This window comes from Bathycoccus prasinos, assembly GCF_002220235.1.
Source record: "Bathycoccus prasinos genomic : Chromosome_4".
NCBI classification, from domain to species: Eukaryota; Viridiplantae; Chlorophyta; class Mamiellophyceae; order Mamiellales; family Bathycoccaceae; genus Bathycoccus; species Bathycoccus prasinos.
The window spans coordinates 607311-626440 of NC_024005.1; the positions used below are offsets into that span (position 1 = coordinate 607311).

A 19130-nucleotide genomic window follows, 5' to 3' on the forward strand; every position below is an offset into this window, starting at 1 on the left:
CTACGGCTTCTCGCTAAATGTTCGCGCGACCCTTATATCGTCTCGAATTCTCATAAATAGTTATGATTCCCGATATACTTCCACACTTTTCATTCCTCCCCAGCCACTATCTTCTTTTAAAACAATTTTTGATACAGAGCCCGATGAAGTCGTGAAATACCACGTGCTGGTTCCTGCCACCTGAGTACAGTCTATATCGTAGTACTTAACTAGACCAAGTTGAGTTCGTAAAGTAGTACCGTGACTGCCCACGGCAAACCAACCAGTCCACGTCCCGTCACTCTTTAAAAATTTTCGACTCCCATTTCCAGTATGTCTTATTTCATCGACGACTCCATCTGCATAGTGAAACTGTACGTAAGCATAACCACCTAAATGCACATCCGCATGCCAAACATAGACAGTGTAATCACTCTTCGCATCACCATTTAAGGTGACTTCGCCATTGTTGACTGTGCCTGACCACGGCATTTGATCCATGGGACGAACATCGCACGAACTCGCCGGACCGGAGACGGCGTCGTCACACGCGAAATTCGCTTCAAATGCAGTCGCTCCGAAAAACATGTCAGTTTGCGCCGACGTCGCTGCGGATCCAGTCCACGAGGAAATGTCGTGGTTGAACGCAGAAGCTTGATAAAACATATATTGCATATTAGTCACTTTTTCTGTGTTCCAACTCCCAATGTCTTGGTTGAACGCAGAAGCGTAAGAAAACATATATTGCATAGTAGTCACTCGCGCTGTGTTCCAATTCCCAATGTCTTGGTTGAAGGAAGTAGCTTCATAAAACATATCCTTCATATTAGTCACTTTCCCGGTGTCCCACTTCGAAATGTCGCCGTTGAATGTACTTTTACCACCAAAGCCTTGAAAAACAGCCCCATCTATAATATATCCATTCATATCTTCCACCAAACTCGTATCCCAATTCGGCATCGTGCCGTAATTATTACCAGATGCCCAAGCAGTGCACTCGCCGGTTTTCGGTGCTTCTTCTAAACACTTGTACACAAACGTATGCCAACTCGCATCTGGAATTGGATCGGGAGAAGAAGTCAAAAGACAAGCCATCCAGTTGTTTTCATCGGTGGCTACGATTTCCGTGACTGAACCGTCGTGATACTGACACCAACATTCACCCTCTGAACCCATGTTGGCGATTTTGGCGGTCGGACACTCCGTGCGAACCAACTCGATGCACGCCTCCGGTGTACCTACGGAACCAGGATTCGTTTCGTGCGTCGTGTAGTTGTTATTATACACCCATGAACCTAGCGGACAATAGGACGCGGACCAGTAGCTTTGCTTCAATACACACGATCTCGCCGGACCGGTGACGGCGTCGGTGCACGTAAATTTCGCTTGAAACGCAGAAGCGGAAGTAAACATGTCAGTTTGCGCCGTCGTCGCCGCCGTTCCAGTCCATGAGGAAATGTCTTGGTTGAACGCAGAAGCGGAAGAAAACATACCTATCATATCAGTCAATTTTTCTGTGTTCCAATTCCCAATGTCTTGGTCAAACGCAGAAGCGATAAAAAACATTCCATTCATATTCGTCACTTCCGCTGTGTTCCAATTCCCAATGTCTTGGTTGAACGAAGATGCGCCTTTAAACATAACAGACATAGTGGCCACCGAAGACGTGTCCCAACGCGATACGTCGCCGTCGAATTGAGCATAACCTTCAAACGTACTGCTCATGTCGGTCACCGAACTCGTATCCCAGTTTGGCATCGTGCCGTAAATATTACCAGATGCCCAAGCAGTGCACTCCCCAGTAACCGGAGCTTCGGCCAAACACGCATCCACAAACGTATGCCAACTCGCGTCAGGAATTGGTGCGAACGCTCCGCACACGCAATGAAAAGTTGCTGTCCCACACGGTCCAGTAGCAAATGGAAAGAACTGAAGATTGTTGTTCACGTTGCCACTGTGGAAAGTGCAGCCACCAGTGCGGCCGCTGTCGGTATCACCGTATCCATTGGCCGGCTGATCGGCTGCAAACCCCTTCGAAGCGTCGCCGGACAATGCGCGTCCGGCGATGCGGCACTGGTTCAGATTAAGGATGGTCACGTAACCTTCCGACTCGCACGTGTTTTGAGCAAGGATATAATATTGATCGTAATTTGGAATCGCACACGAACTCGCCGGTCCGGTGATGGCGTTGGTGCACTTAAATTTCGCTTGAAACGCAGAAGCGTCGAGAAACATTTCACTTTGCGCCGTCGTCGCCGCGGTTCCAGTCCACGGAGAAATGTCGTGGTTGAACACAGAAGCGGAAGAAAACATAGCTTCCATAGAAGTCACTTGCGTTGTGTTCCAACTCCCAATGTCTCGGTTGAACGCAGAAGCGGAACGAAACATTCCATACATAGTAGTCACTTCCGCTGTGGTCCAACTCCCAATGTCTTGGTTGAACGCAGAAGCTTGATAAAACATACCATACATAGTAGTCACTTGCGCTGTGTTCCAACTCCCAATGTCTTGGTTGAACGCAGAAGCGGAACCAAACATATATCCCATATCAGTCACTTGCGCTATGTTCCAACTCCCAATGTCTTGGTTGAACGCAGAAGCGAGAAAAAACATAGATCCCATATCAGTCACTTTCTCTGTGTTCCACTTCGAAATATCGCCGTTGAAAGTACTTTTACTGCGAAAGCCTTGAAAAGCACTTCCAGTCCATCCACTCATATCTTCCACCAAACTTGTATCCCAATTCGGCATCGTGCCGTAATTATTACCAGATGCCCAAGCAGTGCACTCGCCGGTTTTCGGTGCTTCTTCTAAACACTTGTACACAAACGTATGCCAACTCGCATCTGGAATTGGATCGGGAGAAGAAGTCAAAAGACAAGCCATCCAGTTGTTTTCATCGGTGGCTACGATTTCCGTGACTGAACCGTCGTGATACTGACACCAACATTCACCCTCTGAACCCATGTTGGCGATTTTGGCGGTCGGACACTCCGTGCGAACCAACTCGATGCACGCCTCCGGTGTACCTACGGAACCAGGATTCGTTTCGTGCGTCGTGTACTCGTTATTATACACCCATGAACCTAGCGGACAATAGGACGCGGACCAGTAGCTTTGCTTCAATACACACGATCTCGCCGGACCGGTGACGGCGTCCGTGCACGTATATTTAGCTTGGAAGGCAGTGGCGCTGTAGAACATATTAGGCTGCGCCATCGTCGCTGCGGATCCAGTCCACGAGGAAATGTCGTGGTTGAACGCAGAAGCTTCACGAAACATTCTATACATATCAGTCACTTTTTCTGTGTTCCAATCCCCAATGTCTTGGTTGAACGCAGAAGCGGAAGAAAACATATCTCCCATATTAGTCACTTGCACCGTGTTCCAACTCCCAATGTCTTGGTTGAACGCAGAAGCGGAATAAAACATACCTTCCATATCAGTCACTTCCGCTGTGGTCCAACTCCCAATGGCTTGGTTGAACGCAGAAGCTTGATAAAACATATATTCCATACTAGTCACTTTCTCTGTGTTCCAATCCCCAATGTCTTGGTTGAACGCAGAAGCGGAATAAAACATCCATTGCATATTAGTCACTATTTCTGTGTTCCAATTCCCAATGTCTTGGTTGAACGCAGAAGCGGAACGAAACATAGAATTCATATTAGTCACTTGCGCTGTGTTCCAACTCCCAATGTCTTGGTTGAACGCAGAAGCTTCTGAAAACATCCATTGCATATCAGTCACTTCCGCTGTGTTCCAACTCCCAATGGCTTGGTTGAACGCAGAAGCTTGATAAAACATATATTCCATACTAGTCGCTTTCTCTGTGTTCCAACCCCCAATGTCTTGGTTGAACGCAGAAGCGACATAAAACATATATTCCATACTAGTCACTTTCTCTGTATTCCAACCCCCAATGTCTTGGTTGAATGCAGAAGCGGAACGAAACATTCCATTCATAGCAGTCACTTCCGCTGTGTTCCAACCCCAGATGTCTTGGTTGAACGCAGAAGCTTCACGAAACATATTATTCATATCAGTCACTTTCGCTGTGTTCCAACTCGCAATAGGTTGGTTGAAAATAGAAGCTGCATGAAACATCCTGTGCATATCTGTCACCCCCGAGGTGTTCCATTTTGAAACGTCTTGGTTAAAGGCACGGGCTAGAAGAAATAGACCCGCCATATTGGTCACTTTTGACGTATCCCAACTTCCCACAGGTTGGTTAAACACATAAGCATACGCAAACATACTTTTCATAGTCGTGACTTGTGATGTGTTCCAGGCGGAAACATCGCCATTAAAATGAATATTGGATCCGAACATCTGATACATATTCGTCACTCTTGACGTGTCCCAACTCCCAAGAGGTTGGTTGAAGTTTAGATGATAATTTGTAACTAAGAACATTCCTCGCATAGTTGTTACTTGCGACGTGTTCCAACTCTCAATGGGTTGGTTGAACATTTTAGCGTTCGAAAACATATAATCCATATTTGTCACCGAAGACGTATCCCAACTTCCAATAGGATGGTTGAACTCTATTGCCCCACCGAACATCCCATACATATTCGTCACTTTTGACGTGTTCCAACTTCCAATAGGCTGGTTGAATGCCACCATCCATCCCGTGTATGTGTTGCCATGCAACATATACTGCATATTTGTCACTGACGACGTATCCCAACTCCCAATGTTTTGGTTGAATGCAGAAGCGGAAAGAAACATACGATACATATCAGTCACTCGCCCGGTGTCCCACTTCGAAATGTCGCCGTTGAATGTACTTTTACCACCAAAGCCTTGAAAAGCACTTCCAGTCCATCCACTCATATCTTCCACCAAACTCGTATCCCAATTCGGCATCGTCCCGTACCAAACGTTTTGCGATCGAGCCCAGTCTATACATTCTCCAGTCACCTCAATCGCTGCAGATTCAGCCAAACAATCCCCGACGAAAGCATGCCAGCTTGTATCCGGAATTGGCGAGGGACCTGCGCACGAACTCGCCGGACCGGTGATTTCGTTGGTGCACTTAAATTTCGCTTGAAACGCAGAAGCGTCGAGAAACATGTCAGTTTGCGCTGACGTCGCTGCGGATCCGGTCCACGAGGAAATGGCGTGGTTGAATGCAGAAGCGGAAAAAAACATTTGATGCATATTCTCCACGCTCGAAACGTCCCAGCTCCCGATGTTTGAGTTGAACAAAGAAGCTCCGGAAAACGTCCCGTTCATCGATAGCGCAGAAGTTGTCTTCCACTTGGATAAATCGCCGTTAAACGTCGCTCGACCCTTGAACGCGTCGTCAAAGTCCGTTACGCTTGAGACGTCCCAGCCGGAAATGACGCCATATTGCGCATGCTCGCAATTACCGTCTTCTGGAGCCGTTGCGAGACAAGCCGCAATTGAAGAATGGAAAACTTCATCCGAAAGCGACGGGTATTGGTAATCCGAACGAACCTTAGTACATGTCGCAGGATCTACACTCACAGACAAGGTTGTGCACGTGTACTTGGCCTTAAACGCAGAAGCTTCAAAAAACATATACGACATAGAAGTCACTTTCTCAGTATTCCAATCGCCAATGTAGTGATTGAACGCAGAAGCGTAATGAAACATACGTTCCATATCAGTCACTTGCGCTGTGTTCCAATTCCCAATGTCTTGGTTGAACGCAGAAGCGGAACGAAACATAGAATTCATATTAGTCACTTGCGCTGTGTTCCAACTCCCAATGTCTTGGTTGAACGCAGAAGCTTCTGAAAACATCCATTGCATATTAGTCACTATTTCTGTGTTCCAATTCCCAATGTCTTGGTTGAACGCAGAAGCTTGATAAAACATATATTCCATACTAGTCACTTTCTCTGTGTTCCAATCCCCAATGTCTTGGTTGAACGCAGAAGCGGAAGAAAACATATATCCCATATTAGTCACTTTCTCTGTATTCCAACCCCCAATATCTTGGTTGAACGCAGAAGCGGAATAAAACATTCTATTCATAGATATTGCCGACGCGGTGTTCCATTTCGAAATGTTGCCGATGAACTGACTCGCGCCTTTGAATGCGCTCGCAAAATTCGTCACGGCGGAAACGTCCCATTCCAACATAGAGCCATATTCTGAATCCGTGCAATTACCATTCACCGAATCTGTTTCCAAACATGCCTTCGTAGCATCCGAGAATACAGCATCCGTCAATGGTAAAAGTGGTGGCGGTGGAGTCGGAGGAGGCGGAGGCGAAGGCGCGTCCCACTCGGTGCGAACACTTTTGCACTCTGTCGGTTTTATCGAAAACGAAGTGGAACTCGCGCACTCGTACTTCGCTTGGAACGCCGTCGCCGACTCAAAGATAGAATCGTACAAAGTCAGCAAAGTCGTGTCCCAATCACCGATGTACTGATTAAACGCAGAAGCGGAAAAAAACATTTGATGCATATTCTCCACGCTCGAAACGTCCCAGCTCCCGATGTTTGAGTTGAACAAAGAAGCTCCGGAAAACGTCCCGTTCATCGATAGCGCAGAAGTTGTCTTCCACTTGGATAAATCGCCGTTAAACGTCGCTCGACCCTTGAACGCGTCGTCAAAGTCCGTTACGCTTGAGACGTCCCAGCCGGAAATGACGCCATATTGCGCATGCTCGCAATTACCGTCTTCTGGAGCCGTTGCGAGACAAACCGCAATTGAAGAATGGAAAACTTCATCCGAAAGCGACGGGTATTGGTAATCCGAACGAACCTTAGTACATGTCGCAGGATCTACACTCACAGACAAGGTTGTGCACGTGTACTTGGCCTTAAACGCAGAAGCTTCAAAAAACATATACGACATAGAAGTCACTTTCTCAGTATTCCAATCGCCAATGTAGTGATTGAACGCAGAAGCGTAATGAAACATACGTTCCATATCAGTCACTTGCGCTGTGTTCCAATTCCCAATGTCTTGGTTGAACGCAGAAGCGGAACGAAACATAGAATTCATATTAGTCACTTGCGCTGTGTTCCAACTCCCAATGTCTTGGTTGAACGCAGAAGCTTCTGAAAACATCCATTGCATATTAGTCACTATTTCTGTGTTCCAATTCCCAATGTCTTGGTTGAACGCAGAAGCTTGATAAAACATATATTCCATACTAGTCACTTTCTCTGTGTTCCAATCCCCAATGTCTTGGTTGAACGCAGAAGCGGAAGAAAACATATATCCCATATTAGTCACTTTCTCTGTATTCCAACCCCCAATATCTTGGTTGAACGCAGAAGCGGAATAAAACATTCTATTCATAGATATTGCCGACGCGGTGTTCCATTTCGAAATGTTGCCGATGAACTGACTCGCGCCTTCGAATGCGCTCGCAAAATTCGTCACGTCTTGGACGAACCATTCCGTAATCGTGCCGTATTCTAAATCTGGGCAGTTTCCGTATTTTGGATCCACACCGAGACACGCCAAAATGGCATCCGAGAATACAGCATCTGTCAGAGGCGGCAACGGCGGCGGACTCGGCGGACTCGGCGGCGGAGGCAACGGCGGCAAAAAATTTTGCACAATTTTCACCCACGTATCGCTCGACTCGGTAAACGTGCCGTTCTCGTCGACTTCGTCGCCGACGTCTGGACGCGCGAGAGGGAAATATCTGCCCTCGCCAGGATGATCAACATCTGCGTTCCAAATACCTCTTACGGGAAGTATCTTCTCATCCCCGGTGTTTCGGAAATATATAACGCTCTTCCTCCACGCGTCGTCGTTCAAATTCGTAGGATCGATTTCGAGAGAGGCAGGGGAAAGAAATTCGTTAAATCCTGACGTGCCGTGGGAAAATCCAGTCGGCGGCCCCGCAGCGCCACCGACTAAAGCGAGACCGCTCCCCCAACGCGTGTAATTGACGTCGTTAAATCCGCGCGCCGCTTGGTAGTCGTACTTGTAATTCCAACCAACCGAACGTTTCCCCCAGGATACAAATCTTTGACGCACGTCCACGGCTTGATCCAACAACTTATCGATCCAGTTCTCGTCTTGCGCAAACTCAAAGTTCCCAGAATAAGCCGTACCGTCTTCCCGAGACGGATCGCCTTTTCCCAAAGCGCTCCATGGACGCGCGCGCGAGAATTTATTCTTCGCGTATTTGACTTGAATCCAAGGTCCTTCGTCCTCGATTCCAGACGCCGACCCGTCGTAATCGACGTATGCAATTTGTGCGGCTCCTGAATAGTCTTCCGGTAGTAATTCGTACCATCCATTGACTTTCGGCATGAACCTTTGATTAAGTTCTTTTGTACCAGCCGGTTGCAATATCTCAGTTTGCACCGGCGGCGGCGACGGAGGACTCGGCGGTTCAGGTGGCGGAAGCGGCGCCTCGGCCAGTCCCGAAGGTGAAACGGGTTCGGTCGGTTTTGGTGGCGGCGATGCGGTCGGTTCCGGCGGCGGACTCGGCGCGCTCGGCGGCGGACTCGGCGCGACCCAGTCGGTAGAAACGTCCGCGCACGAAGATAAATCTTCAGGCGCGTCGGTGTACTTTGCGCACAAATATTTACTTTTAAACGCAACCGCGTTTCGAAACATTTCGTCTTTCGTCGTCGCCGATTTTGATTTCCACTTTGACACGTCTCCGTTAAACGCCACCGCGTTTTCAAACATTCCGTCGAAACTCTTAGCGCTCGACGTGTTCCATCTCGACAAGTCCGCGTTGAATTCTTCTCGATTCGTAAACGCTCGCGTAAAATTTGAAACTTTACCGACGTCCCAATCGCCGATGCGTTCACCGTAATGTAAAGCCTCGCACGCGCCGTCTTTTCGGTGTTGTCCGTTGTTCATCGTCAAACAATTCTCAATAGCCGTGTGAAAGTTTTCATCGGTCAACGTGTGGTGGCCTTCCAACTCTTCCACAATCGCCGTCATCTCTTCGATTTCATTCTCCAAACGCTTTATTTCCTCCAAAGCATCCTTTTTGTTACCCATAATCACAGATCCTTCAACTTTGACTTCACCTTCGAAATACAGATTCCTCCCTACGTTCAAATTGCCTTTGACTCTGATAACTTTCACGTCAACGTGCATTTCCTTTCCGTCTCGGCTTACGCGAACGTGCCCGTCCACGTATCGCTTCGCTTGCGACATCTTCGCAGCAATTTCACCACCAGTAGCTCTCCTCAGCGGAGATCTTCGCAAGGTTTCGTCGTGGCAAATCGGCAATCCGTACTCGTCTCGATCTTTATCTTGCCAAGACTCTTCTTTCTCTTTCGTTTTGCCCTCGTCGTCGTTTTTCTCGTCGTCGTCGGAGTGTACCGCGGAAACGAGAAAGATTTTTGTCGTCGATGCGCTCAAAAAAAGAACGATTGCGAAGAAAAAAAAGACCACCACCAAGCAAGAGCGCTTACGCATCATCATCGACGTTCTGCCTCTGCGCGCGCGCGAAAAGAGTGTCGGAGAGGAAAGAAATAATAATGCGGCGTCAGCGCGTTGTTTGAAGGGAGACGAACAAAAAACAAACGCGAAATGCGCGCGAAGGGATTTCGCCAGGGTAGAGGTCCCTTGGAGGTAGACAGAAAGATCGGCGTCCTTCTCTCTTCCGTCCGCGTTTACGACGATCGCCAATGATAGAAAACAAAAACGTTCTAAAAACGTTCGAAGAAAGTGAAAGAGGGTGAAAAGCGAGAGAGAGAGCAGCGCGCACCGAAAGGTTCTTCTGCTTCTCTTCTTCTAATAATAATAAGTCGTCGCGTGGCGAGAGAATTTGTCCCAAACGACGCGTTGTTCAAAGTGAGGAAACGTTCCTAGCTTGAGATAAGGAGTTTAAACTGAAATGAAAAGAAGACTCTTGGGGCGGGCGCGTTTAGTTAACAATTACGAGTAGTATTAGTATTATGAGTTTTAAAAAAAGTTACGCGAAAACGCTCCCCTAGTTCGTGTCTCCGTCGTCGGTAAACAAGCCTAAATCTTGAGCAATGCTCGGCGGTCGATCGAATGCCCCTCCGGTCCAGTAATCTGGACACCACTCGACTAAATTTTTTGGCGACTTTAGCGTTCCCGCGCCTCCGCCGCACACGACGCGCATGGCTTCACTTTTTGTCAATCGCATGTGTATCGCTCGCCAAAGGATACAAGAGGCGCGCTTGCGGAGCCACTTCAGAGGACTGAAAAAAACCGCCGTCTGGTTATGCTGTCCTTTTCTTGTTCCACTTCTACTTCTACTACTAGAGCTACCACTCAAACTACTCGCGTTATCTCTCCGAATCGGATACTCGGAAGCATCCAACAACCTCGAGGTTGCCGCTTCCCACGTCAAACGCGCTCTGGCGACGTCGTCCATCGGTTTCGGTTCTGTTCGCAAGCACTCGTCCATTATTCGATTGAAGTCTTCTTGCGAGGCGTACGTTTTACAATTTTCAAACGTAGCAAAAAACGCGTTGCTAGGGTGTTCCGCGCAAATAACAAACTTGCCCATCGCTAAAGCCTCTGCTGTTGTCGTCGCGACGACATCCGAGAGCGACGGATTGATGAAAATTTTGAAGTCGTCGATGGATTTGTCGAGATGATCCAATCGTCCTTTGAAATCGAGCGGGATTTTCCTCGTCCGGCATTCGGCTTTGACGTCCCACAAATCGTCTCCGTCGCCAAACACGGAGACGGGTAAATACTCCAAACCTCCCTCTTTTTCCTCCTTTTTCATTGCTAACGATTTGTTGTACTCTTGCACCACGTCCAATAGCTCGTGATACCCTTTCGCCCACACAACCTTAGCGATGAAATAGCAATTTTTCGAAAAGCCTAACCTCTCTCCACTTTTCTCATTCTCCTTGGCGAAATCTGCTCTGCGCTTTCCAACGTCCAAAAACGCTCTCGACACGCCGTGTACGTTAACCGTCACCGCATCTTCGCCAAAATCTTGCACCGCGTCGCTCAATTTAATAACTTTGTGCGTATAAATCCTACACATGGTAAAATTCAACCCGCGTATAAACGCCTCCTTCTGTTCTCCGTTTTCCTCTCTCCTCGCGTACTCTAAATAATTCGTGTGTATAATGCCAACGACTAAATTAAACTCTTGCTTCCACCCTTTTCTCCCGCAATGAAACCAATTCAAATGCTCCGGCTCTTCCAATATCGCCACGTCTCTCAAACGCATCGGTATTCTTTCGATGATGTCCCCGACTGGGACGATCGACCCTTTGTCTGTGGCGTACCTTCCCGGGTAAAACAAAACTTCAACATCCGGGCGAAATCCAACTCTGTTCGTCACCCACTCCATCATCGCTTCTGCTTGCTCTTCCGGGTAGTTGAATGATTGCCGCTTTGGGAAAACTTGCCGTTGGTCGCACTTCGGGAGCCAAGGAACCACTAACGCCACCTTTCTTTTTATTTCTTCTTCTTTTTCTCTCTCCTCCTCGTCTTTCTCTGTGCGAGTATTCGCTAAGTAGGCTGCCCGTAACAACGGATTTACGGAGGTTCCCGTCATCCAAGGCAACGCGGCCGTGGTGACGATGGTGAACGTTCGGTTCGGTAAGCGCACGTCGTCGGTGACTTTGAACCGAGGTCTTCTTATGTCTTGTTTATCCTTGTTCTTATTATAATTAGTAGTCGATGGTGGAGACGACGGCGACGGCGAGGTTCCCCCCGACCGAGCATTTTTCGTCGCGCTGCGACTGCGGCTACCATCGGAGATTACCTGCGCTCCTCCCCCAGATTTCGGTGGTTTCCCACCCGAACCCGACGGGTTGTGAGGATTCTTCTGCTGCTGTTTCCGTTGCTGCGACATGAAAGTCTCTCTCTTCGTGCAGGGTTGTTGTGTGTTCTCTTCGAAGTCTGACGAAATTTCTCTCTCAAATATATATAGAAAGAAGAAAGGTTCGCTCGGACAACCCACAGAAGACATGGAAAGTACTCGTATTACGTATGGTATGTGTTTACAATCTAATTCTATTTCAACTGAGCCCAGGCTTGAGTGATAAATTTAGTCACCTCAGCGGCCAACACGCGGTCCCTTTCCGTTTTCGTGCGTTGCCGATCTGGATGAAATTTCAACATGGCGCGTTTATACGCTTTTTGCAGCGTTTGTTTATCCGACCTCCCTCTTTCGCCACCTTCGACGGCGACGCCGCAGCGCACGAGAAAGAGGCGCAAGTCGGCGCGATGCGACCACTGTTCGACAGTTTTGTGTGCCTGGTGTTGTAAGAGGCGGGTGTTGGATTCAGCCTCGATGTCGATGGCGGTGGAATCTTGGTAGGCTTTGAGCTTTTCTCTTTGACGCTTTTTGCTTTCGAGGGAGGCGTCTTTTTGACGTTTGAGACGAAGCCAGCCAGTTTTGCCACCGACTGCGGTAACCCGACGGACGATAGCGTCTATGTATTCAGATTTTTCAATGGCAGAGGAAAAATCTGCGCCAATAAGAGCACCGCGGTGCTTGAGATCGCGAATGGACCATCCGGAGATGGTATCGCGATGGGGATCGATGATACTTTCATCGACACCATTTTCATTTTCGGCGACAAAACACGCGTCCCAGGCTGATTTTTCTTCCACCCATTTCTTTTCATCCTTTGATTCTTCCGCCGCCGCCGCTTCTCTTCGCTTACGCGCAGGTGTTTGTTGATGAAGGTTTGTAGATTGCGTCGCTGCAGCAGCAGCCGCTGCAGTCACAGCGGCGCGTTTTATGGCTAATTTGTGCGCTCGGGAAGACTCTGAATACTCCATTTTCAACTGCGCGTGCTTGAAAGACATAGTTTGTAAATTTGTTTTCATCAGCTGCAAGGTTATAAACGCCGGTCCTTGCGCGCTTTGATACGTCTTTTTCGAATATTGCCTCGAAGCATCTTCGTATCGCATCGTCGCTTCTTCCAGCTCGTTCGCCTCGAAATATTTCAGTTTTGCCAAAGCATCGAGCATTTGCACGTACGAGGTGACAACTGACATATCGTCTTGGTACTCGCCGGTGTAAGGTGGATGTTGTACATGCTGTTGTTGTTGCTGCTGCTGCTGCCGCTGCTGTTGTTGACGGCGAATCCGTGCTTCACGCGCGCGCTGCTCTTCCAACTCGTCCAGACGTTGCTGTTCTCTTACTTGCCTTTCCAACTCCTTCTCTATTTCCTGACGTCGAATTTGCTCCTCTAACCTCTCGGCTATGATTTTCGTCTCTCGACTGCTCTTTTCGAGCAACTCGGCTTCGATTCGCCTTTTTCTTGCTGCCACTGATATCGATATTGTTGTCGCTCCTTTTGTTGCTTTAGCCGCCGTGACTTCCTTCTGTTCATGGGGCGGAGTGTCGCTTACCTTTTTCCTTTTCTCGTGTTGATGTTTTTTTTCGAAATCGTCCATCTCTGCTACTTCCGCCGTGCTTCTTTTCTTCTTGTTCTTCATCGTTGCCCGTTCCCCAAAATTGTACGCGTAGACGTTGTTGTCGTCGTCATCGTCGTCGTCTGACGAACCGATGACAATTGGAGATGATGCAACCGAATTCATTTTCTTCATTTTCTTTTTCGGATTACTTTTTTGCACCACTTTCTTCTTCCTTTTAATTTTCGTGATATCTCCTTCTTTATCGCCGTCGTCGTCCTCATTGTCTTCCGGCGCGGTATCGTACGACCCGTCCTCGTGATCTTCGTCATCATCCTTATCGCTTACTCTTCGCTTCTTCACCGTATTTGCTGCTCTCTTCGAAGCCACACTCCGCGCTTTGAACGCCTCTTTTTCGAGCTTTTTGTGAATGAGGTTTGCAAGCGACGGTCCCGAATGACGAGTACTCGGCTCTTCTTCTTCTCCTTCTTTTTCTTCTTCTTCTTCTGTTTCTTCTTCAGACGTCAACGGATCGCCAATTTTGGCATCATCTTCTTGACTTTCAGAGCTGCTCAGACGTCTACTTCGAATATCGCCGCTACTACTACTACTGCTACTGCTCCCTAAGACTATTTTTTTCCTCGGAATTGGCCGTCCTTCGTTTCTGTCGTCGCCGTTTCCATTTCCGTAATCGTTTCTGTCGTCGTCGTCGCCGTCGTCATCATCATCGTCATCATCATCGTCGTCATCTTCAACTACGAACGTCTTTTCCCCTTGGCCTATGAACTCGTCGTCTGAAGATGACGACAAGTGTGATTCTTTACGAGAAATTTTCTTCTTGCGTAACACGCGCTTCTTCGCCTCCGCGGCTGACGCACCAAAGCCGTTCGCCTCCTCCTCCTTTTTCTCGATGATTTCGACTTCTTCTTCTTCTTCTTCTCCTTTTATACCCTCTGCATTCTTTTGTGAACCGCCACTATCGCTATCTTCAATCTCTAACACTTCGATCGGCTCCTCGTTATCTTCCTCCTCTTCCACGACAAACGCCACCGCGAACTCTTTCGTATTATTTACGTACCGTAAAAACATCGTCTGTCCTTTCTGCAAAAACGCCGGCAGGTTTCTTTTCAACTCGCTCAAATTCTTCGAATCCGATTGAATGTACACCGCCGACTTTCCTATCGCTTTCACTTCCACCGCGACGTTTTCGTTCTCCCCGCCGCCCAGTCGTCTCTTCGTCACTTGGACGTGCTCCTCCTCCAACAACGGTTCGTTTTCTAATCCCACGAAGAGTGGAGAAGAAGGATTTTGCGTCGATCTTCCAGGCGACGACGACGGAGACCTCCCACCACCACCTTCTTCTTTGTCTTCTTTTCCGTCTCCTTTCGCGGTCTTCTTTGACTTCTTTTCTCTCCCGATGATTAAAGAGACGTTGCACTTCTCCGGTAAACAAATTCGTAAATTCGTCTTCATTTTTTTGCTCCCGTCCACGCGACGGAGGAAAAACTTCTTCATCATTTTATAGTATTATATATATATACGCGCAGAGCTTTATTCTTCTTCAAACGACGACGAGGAAAGACAACCCTTACTTATGGCCAAAGGCAAAGCTCTTCCTCCTTTTCCACGCATCTGCTGCGCTCTCTCTCTCTCTCTCTCTCTCTCTCTCTCTTTAGGTGTTTTTGTTCTCTTTCTTTTTTGATTTGAGTGATGATAAACTAGGTAAATTACAACTCAACTAGGACTCCCAATCTTGAATATTCTAACAGAACACGCCGTCGCACAAGCTTTACGTCCTCTCCTTCTCCTCCGTTTCCAAATCTCATCGCATGAGAGTACTCCGAATAGCGACCACCACGGTGCTCCCGGTTTAAAATTTCTGCTCGAGTATTCCAATCGTCGTCCCATGAGCATGCTTCGAATAGCTGATACTTTACTTATTTCAAGTTACTACTCGCGTTCGCTCCTAGGCAGCGCCGCGCAAAAATACGCATATGGAACTTAAACACTTTATGGTATTTTCAATGATATATTTCAATCAAAAATCAACGTACTTCACCTATCAAAGTTTCTTCGATCGATCTCATGAGAGCCGAGTGTCATGATAGGCTGAGCATCGCAAATGGATGCTCGAGAGACGTTGTATTGTCACATGTTTCTGCAATCCAAAAACATGTTTTCCATCCAAAATCAATCCCAAAAAAAAAGGAGAGAACTCTCGATTTTAATCGATACAAACTCCCCCAACGGTACTGAAACTCCTTTTTCAAAAATGAAAGGCTTGGAATTCTTTCCCAAAAAATGCTCTTTCCTCCATGTGTCGTCGTTGACTTCTTCTTCGATGAAGAAGAGAGAAGATATGCAATAACACGACGACAAAGAAAAGAACACAAAAAAGGAGAGAAACTCGCCCGCGCAAGTCAAAACTCTCCGTACTCGAACCCCCTTTGTCCGTTCTTTCCCAGCTCTTTTCATTCATTCAATCTGCCACATGCGGGAGGAGAGATACAAAAACGCTCGATTTGTATCTCTAAAACAGAAAGAAAGCAAACGATGAAGAAAAGAGCTCCCACCCTTCCACCCACTATCATCGATAGAGGTCTATCGATGATAGCAATGCGTGTGACTTTCTCGCGCGCGTGCGCGCGCGCGCACGCAAATAAAAAAGTGATATTATATGCGCGCGCAAATGCGCGCAAATGCGCGCGCGAGAAAGTGAAGAGGAAATGCAAAAAAAAATTCGTTTTTTAGATACAGATACAAAATTTACCGCTTTCTCTTCTCTTTCTCTTTCTTTTTCTTTCTCCCCCAATTTTCCCTCTGTTTTTTCTTTTTTTGCGACGATGTTTGTATCCCCTGGGACGCCCAGTTTAGAATTTTGATTTTTTGTTTTGTTTTTTCCACTAAAAAACACACGAGAGAAGAAAATGTTGTTTTTGAGAGAGAATTTTATATTTTTTCACACGCTTGTTGCAGAAGAATAAAAAGCAGACGAAGAAGAGACAAACGAAATTGGTCAGATTTTTTTGCCTGAAAGAGACAAAAAAGAGAAGGACAGAATTTTTTTCAAAACAGCGCTTCATTCTTTCCTTCATCTTCTTCTCATCATTAGTATTACTCTTTCTTTTGTGGTGTCTCTCTGCCACGTTCAGAAGACCACAAACAGAGAAAGTTTCTGCGAGCGTTGTTGCTTTCTAAAAACACAGAGAGGGAAGCGCTTACATTTCTTTTTCTTCTAAAGAGAAGAAGAGAACTTTAGAGTAATAATGATGATGCGTTTCGGGAGAAGAAATGGTGGTTTTGGGAGTTCCTCTTTAGTGAGCGGCGGTCCTCGGATTGATGCGGGGGTGACGATGATGATGATGGCCAAACGCATCGTCGCGCTTTTCTCCTCCTCGTCGTCTTCAAAAACTCTCGGTGGTGGTGGTTTTTCTGCCGCTGGTGCGATGTGTGCGGGAGGGGGGAGACGCGCGTACGCGAAAGCGACGAAGAAAGCATCGACGACGACGAGTGCAAAAGCAGTGAAGGAGAGTAAGAGAAAAAGTGTTGCGAAAACAACAACAACAACAACAACGGGAGGAGGAGGAGGAGCGAAGAAGAAGAAGAAGACTTCTGTGGTGATGGCTGGAAAGAAGGAGATGGGCGTGCGAACGGACGCGCCGCCGAAAGTGGAGAAAGTGCACGTTTTGCCGCACTTGCCGGTGGTGGTAAGGAACGCGCTGTCTTCTTCGTCGTCGGCGCCTTCTTTTGCCGCCGCGGCGGCGACGACGAGCGCGGCGGCGACGGCGGCGAGGAGTCGCGCTTCGACGACCGCTGGAGGCGGGCATCGAACAGACGCGCCGCCGAGGATGGATAAAGTTACGGTTTTATCGCACTTGCCGGCAAGAGCCGACGGAGGCTGGATCGCTCCGTCTTCTTCGTCGACATCGACGTCGTCGTCGACGACGACGAAAACGGTTGGAGCGGTTGGTGCGGCGGGTGGGGAGGGCGCGTCGGCGGCGGCGGCTTTTGAACAAAAGCAACATCAAAACGTAAACGCAGAAGGATTAGATTTTAGTACCGTAGCGAGCGCTTTAGCTGGAATGGCGATCGTTGTCGGTGGAATATACTCGGTTGTCAGTTCATCTTCTTCAGGTCGCGAGAGCGCAAAGAATAAAAACAAGACAAAGAACCCGAAGAAGAACAGAGAAGAGCTGAATGATGGAGAAGGACACCACGAACCTTTGTTAGCGGAAGTCAAAGCGGCAACAAAATCAGCGATCGAGAGCAAAGAGGATGACAATACTACTTCGGCTGCACGAAACGCGAAAACGAAAAAGGAAGAGGAGGAAGAGAGATTGGCGGAGGATTTATTGATTCAAAAGTTGCGCGAAGACGCCGCAAAGTTAGTCGAAGAAGAATTTACCAGAGCCTTCGTTCCGGATGCCTCGACGTCTCCCACATCATCATCAACAGCAGCAGCAGTAGCAGCAGCGTCATCACCATCGTCTTCCTCGTCGTCTTCTGAGGAGGCGTCTCGGCCACCACTGTACGAAGAAAAGGAAGTGGCGAAAGAGTTGGCGGAAGTTTTCGAAGCGGCGAGCGAGTTGCTGATTAAGGTGAGTGCTCGTGCGCTCTAGTTTTCTTTCTCTTCTTTTTTCTTCTTCGTTTGTTTCTCTTTTTCCTTTGACTCTGTTGTTCAAACGGACAAAGCAAACGCCACATACTCAGCCGGCGTGACAACTTAAACTCCAAAGATCAGTTCCGTTTATTCGGTTCCCTTTGGTTTGTGAGTCGCGAACGGTCCTTTCACACGGCAATATTAAATTCCAACGTTGACCTGGTCGATCGAGGGGCCTTTAGAATTCGTTCTACTTCTGCTTACCCTGGACCTGTCGGAAGACGTATATTCATCGTTGTCGTCGTCGTCGTCGTTTATTGTTGTTTCCTGCTTCTTTTTATCGACCAGTGACTGACTTTGCCCACTTTCTTTCAAACAGAACATGGATCCCGCCGACGCCTCTTCATCCAGTCAAAAACAAGAACAATTAGAAAATAACGTGGAGGCGTCCAAACTTGACCGCGCGCTCGATGAACTCGCACTTAAACAGGCAAACGTGCAAGCGTTGGAAACGAAAATGCGCGAGATGGAAAAGCAACACGTGGAGGATTTAGAAAAAAATGAGCGAGAGCACGCGTTGAAAGCCGAAGAAACCGTGCTCGCCGAACGCGCTAAACGCGTCAAACAACTCGACGAAGAGCGCGTTAGATTTGGAGCGTTAAAAACTGTTCTTTCCAGTCGTAGGAAGGCGCTCGAAGAAGCTAAGATTGCGCACGAAATCGTCGCTGGCGTTTCGAAACTTTCTGAGAAGATTGAAAAAGGAGAATCGTTTGCGCGCGAGATGCGCGTGTTGAAGAAAGTTGCCGAAAACGACGACGTGTTGCGAGCACTTTTGTCTGTAACGGAGAAGACTTTGGATAGACTAGCGTCAAAAGACGTCCCAACAGTCGCGCAGCTCCGAGACGCTTTGGAGAAACAAGTGAAAAGAGATGCCCGGCGCGTGTACTTGATTCCCAAAGAAGGCGGAGGTATGCTTGCTCACGCGGTAGCCTCGCTCGCCTCGCTCATCAAAGTTGAAGAAGTAGTAGGAAAAGATAATAACACCTCTCTCGAAGCTGCCATATCAAAAGTAGAAATGTTATTGCGAGACGATCGTGACTCCGTCGGAGATGCTGCTCGAATTCTTCTCAAAGCGAGCGAATATTCAAAGGCAAAAGACGTCGTCCAATCCTGGGCGACGAGCGCCATGGAACGTGAGGAGATTGATTTTATTCTTAGATCTTTAATAGCGCACGCGAACGCAAAGTCGAGTGGTGTTTGAATATAAATACATGGATAT

At 47.8% G+C, this 19130-nt stretch overlaps 5 protein-coding genes across 5 annotated transcripts; 2 read left to right on the plus strand and 3 right to left on the minus strand.

Moving 5' to 3' along the window:
• Positions 1-60: 60 nt before the first annotated feature.
• Positions 61-9363, minus strand: Bathy04g03140 (unnamed protein product; the record flags this gene model as incomplete). The annotated part of the gene is made up of 1 exon (XM_007513614.1): positions 61-9363. The coding sequence occupies one exon, from the start codon at positions 9361-9363 to the stop codon at positions 61-63; it is 9303 nt and encodes a 3100-aa protein (XP_007513676.1).
• Positions 9364-9880: 517 nt separating this feature from the next.
• Positions 9881-11737, minus strand: Bathy04g03150 (predicted protein; the record flags this gene model as incomplete). Its single annotated transcript, XM_007513599.1, has 1 exon — positions 9881-11737. One exon carries the CDS (start codon positions 11735-11737, stop codon positions 9881-9883), a length of 1857 nt encoding a protein of 618 aa, XP_007513661.1.
• Positions 11738-11898: 161 nt separating this feature from the next.
• On the minus strand, positions 11899-14724 carry Bathy04g03160 (predicted protein; the record flags this gene model as incomplete). Its single annotated transcript, XM_007513793.1, has 1 exon — positions 11899-14724. One exon carries the CDS (start codon positions 14722-14724, stop codon positions 11899-11901), a length of 2826 nt encoding a protein of 941 aa, XP_007513855.1.
• Positions 14725-16613: 1889 nt separating this feature from the next.
• On the plus strand, positions 16614-17870 carry Bathy04g03170 (unknown protein; the record flags this gene model as incomplete). The annotated part of the gene is made up of 1 exon (XM_007513344.1): positions 16614-17870. The coding sequence occupies one exon, from the start codon at positions 16614-16616 to the stop codon at positions 17868-17870; it is 1257 nt and encodes a 418-aa protein (XP_007513406.1).
• Positions 17871-18233: 363 nt separating this feature from the next.
• Bathy04g03180 (predicted protein) lies at positions 18234-19112 on the plus strand (the record flags this gene model as incomplete). Its single annotated transcript, XM_007513568.1, has 1 exon — positions 18234-19112. The coding sequence occupies one exon, from the start codon at positions 18234-18236 to the stop codon at positions 19110-19112; it is 879 nt and encodes a 292-aa protein (XP_007513630.1).
• Between the last annotated feature and the right edge of the window lie 18 nt (positions 19113-19130).